This window comes from Priapulus caudatus, unplaced genomic scaffold, assembly GCF_000485595.1.
Source record: "Priapulus caudatus unplaced genomic scaffold, Priapulus_caudatus-5.0.1 Scaffold3460, whole genome shotgun sequence".
NCBI lineage: Eukaryota > Metazoa > Priapulida > Priapulimorpha > Priapulimorphida > Priapulidae > Priapulus > Priapulus caudatus.
Window position 1 is genome coordinate 9,241 of NW_014580521.1, and position 2,730 is coordinate 11,970.

At 48.3% G+C, this 2,730-nt stretch overlaps 1 protein-coding gene across 1 annotated transcript in view; it reads left to right on the forward strand.

Moving 5' to 3' along the window:
• Positions 1–2,442, forward strand: part of LOC106819448 (uncharacterized protein CXorf65-like) — a 4,511-nt gene extending 2,069 nt beyond the window's left edge. The window contains exons 4-6 of the mRNA XM_014824080.1: positions 1,244–1,363; positions 1,874–1,942; positions 2,234–2,442. Of these exons, the coding sequence (XP_014679566.1) occupies positions 1,244–1,363; positions 1,874–1,942; positions 2,234–2,442 (398 nt within the window). The remainder of the gene's footprint in view (positions 1–1,243; positions 1,364–1,873; positions 1,943–2,233) is intronic.
• Positions 2,443–2,730: the final 288 nt, after the last annotated feature.

Here is a 2,730-nt window from a genome sequence, read left to right on the forward strand (position 1 = left end):
TGTCTCTGTGTGTATAACCATCTGTACCAGCGATCACTCGACAGTGTCTCTGCGTGCGTGTGTGTGTGTGTGTGTGTGTGTGTGTGTGTGTGTGTGTGTGTGTGTGTGTGCGTGCGTGTGCGCGCGTCTCTGTCTCTCTCGCTTTCTTTCGCTTTGTCTCTCTTTTTTTGTATGGGTGCGTGTGCCTATGCGTACGTGCACATGTATTCATGCTCATGCGTGCATGCGTACGTGATTAAGACCGTGCGTGCGTGCGTGTGCGTACGTGCGTCTGCGATTACGAGTATACATGTTCATGCGTGCGTGTGAGCATGCGTGCAGCCAGGCGTGTGCGTACGTGCGTCTGCACTTACGAGCATACAATGCTTATGCGCGCGTGCGTGCGTGCAGGCGTGTGCCTGTGCGTGTGCGCGCGTGCTCGTCTTTACATGCTCATGCGTGCGTGCGTCTGCACTTTTATACATGTTCATGACACGTACGTGCTTAAGTGCGAGCGCTAACAGAGCAGACTAATTCCGTTTCTATTTCTTTCTCTCTTTCTTTGTCGTCGTTTCTCTTGTTCAACACTAATCTCGAACCGCCAAAGTAGCCTCGTAAACCCGCTCATCGCCGCCTTCCTGCGCGCGCTCGCGCAACAGCGCTTCCGGCGCTCGCGCTGCACGAGTGATGACGTCACGTCGAAAGCGAGATTTCGATCACTTCCGCTCGTGTTCTAGAGCGCGTGCGTCAGCCGGACGTCGGCGCGACCGATGAACGATGAAACGTTCGAAAAACAACGAGACGCACGTGCGGACAGTTTCCTCTTTCGCGAGAAAAAAAAACAATGTCGCGTTGTCACGCGTGTGTCGCCGGTGCGTGTTAGATGGCGGGGGGTGGGGGGGGGGTGCGTGCACTAGCTTGATTGCTTTTTCTATTTCGTGTTCAAACGCCGTGACGCTAGACAAATGATGAGAGTACTGTAGCCCCCAAAAAAGTCATCGTTGTCGTCGTTTCTTTCTGTTTCGTGTTGAAGCGCAGTAAGGTTAGACTAATGCTAGGAGTAGGGTAGCAAACAAATGCCATCGTCATCGTTGTCGTCGTTCCTTTCTATTTCGTATTCGAGAGCAACGACGCTAGACTAAAGATAGGAGCATCGATAGCATACGTTATATGATATCTATTATGATCTCTCTCTCTAAATTCTTGGTGGATTTGTTTGTTTGATGATATTGCTCGTTGTTTACAAGCATATGTTGGTTTGCAGACAGCGTAGACCTCTGTGACGAGGCTGGCTCGATAGCTGGTCTTCTTGAGTTTCAACCCCTAGAGCAAGCGCTGACTCTGCTTACGCCCAAAGCTACCTACATACCCATGCTAATCACAAGTGCGTGAGACAACCAAGGTTCAGGGGCGTGTACAGGTGGGGGGGGTGGGTCCAGGGGGTCCGGACCCTCCCCCCCTGCTCGTGCAGAAAACGCATCTAAGGGGGTCTAATTTCAAAAAATTTCTGGGGGAGGGCTGCCCACACCCCCCCTCCGCGTGCTCACAAGTTTGGGTTACGGTTAGACCCCCCCCCCGGTACAAATCCTGTACACGCCCCTGAGGTTTGGACAGAAAATACATAATCATGAACACATGTATCATATATATATATATACGGATACACATATATATGTTCATGCTGTAATGCATAGTTTTTTTTAGATGGCAACTGGGTTTGAATGTAGGGAGTTGATATATATCCTACAATGTACATGCATGCATGCAAGTCATATTTGTTGAAATTGGTCTCCATGGATACCGAGGAAACACTCGTCATCCACGCCATCTGTTGATGAGATTTTTAAAGAGAAAACCTTGCTTGTTTTAACAGTGTTTGGTATTTTTTTTTCAGAAACAGGCAGCATCCCTGAGTATACGCCAATGCTGAATGAGGTAGAAACCATCTGTCCAGGATTGATGAGTATGTGCATCCGCCACTATCATATCATCTTAATTGCACAGGGCCATAGATTTTGGAGCAAAATTTAAAATAAAGCTGAGCTAATAATCATAAATAGCATCAAACGTGATTTTTTGATCACTTATCCGTGAAAGCCTTGTCTAAGACCCACCCCTATACCACACTATGGACGTCGATCAAGAGCTGCGCCCGTTGCTCGTCATTACACAGTTGAGTCATGAGTTTTTTGCCTCTTTCACTTTGGGTCAAAAGTCAAAGGTCATGACCCCAACTCGCTTATTTTTCTCCCAGACAAGCTGAAGCGAAATCAGGCGAAGTCCGCCGACGGCAAGCATATGCAGCGCCCTCTGTCTGCGGGTAAGTCGCACGCGCAGCAGCAGCCCACCACCGGGGGGCGCCCCGGTCAACGGCTCGCCGTCGCCGCGGACAGGGCGGCCGACGCCAAGAGATCTCCGAGTTCGCTGATAAAAAACATGGCGAAGAAGTCGCAGCGCGCGTGAAGACGAGACGGTCGCCAGGCGGCAGCACTCGTCGACGCGAAGGAACGTACGACACGGTTAGAATTTTTATTTTTTATTTTTTTTATTGTTGTTGACCGTTGCCGTCGTTGCTCTTGTTTGTAATGTATCCGAGTCGGTATTGCATATACACACGCGTGCAGCTGTCGCGTTTTTAGTTTTTTCATTGGAAACTGGTTGAAAATATGTGTAGAAAAACAATACATATATGTATATATATATATATATTTGTATATATATGTATATATATATATATATATATATATATAC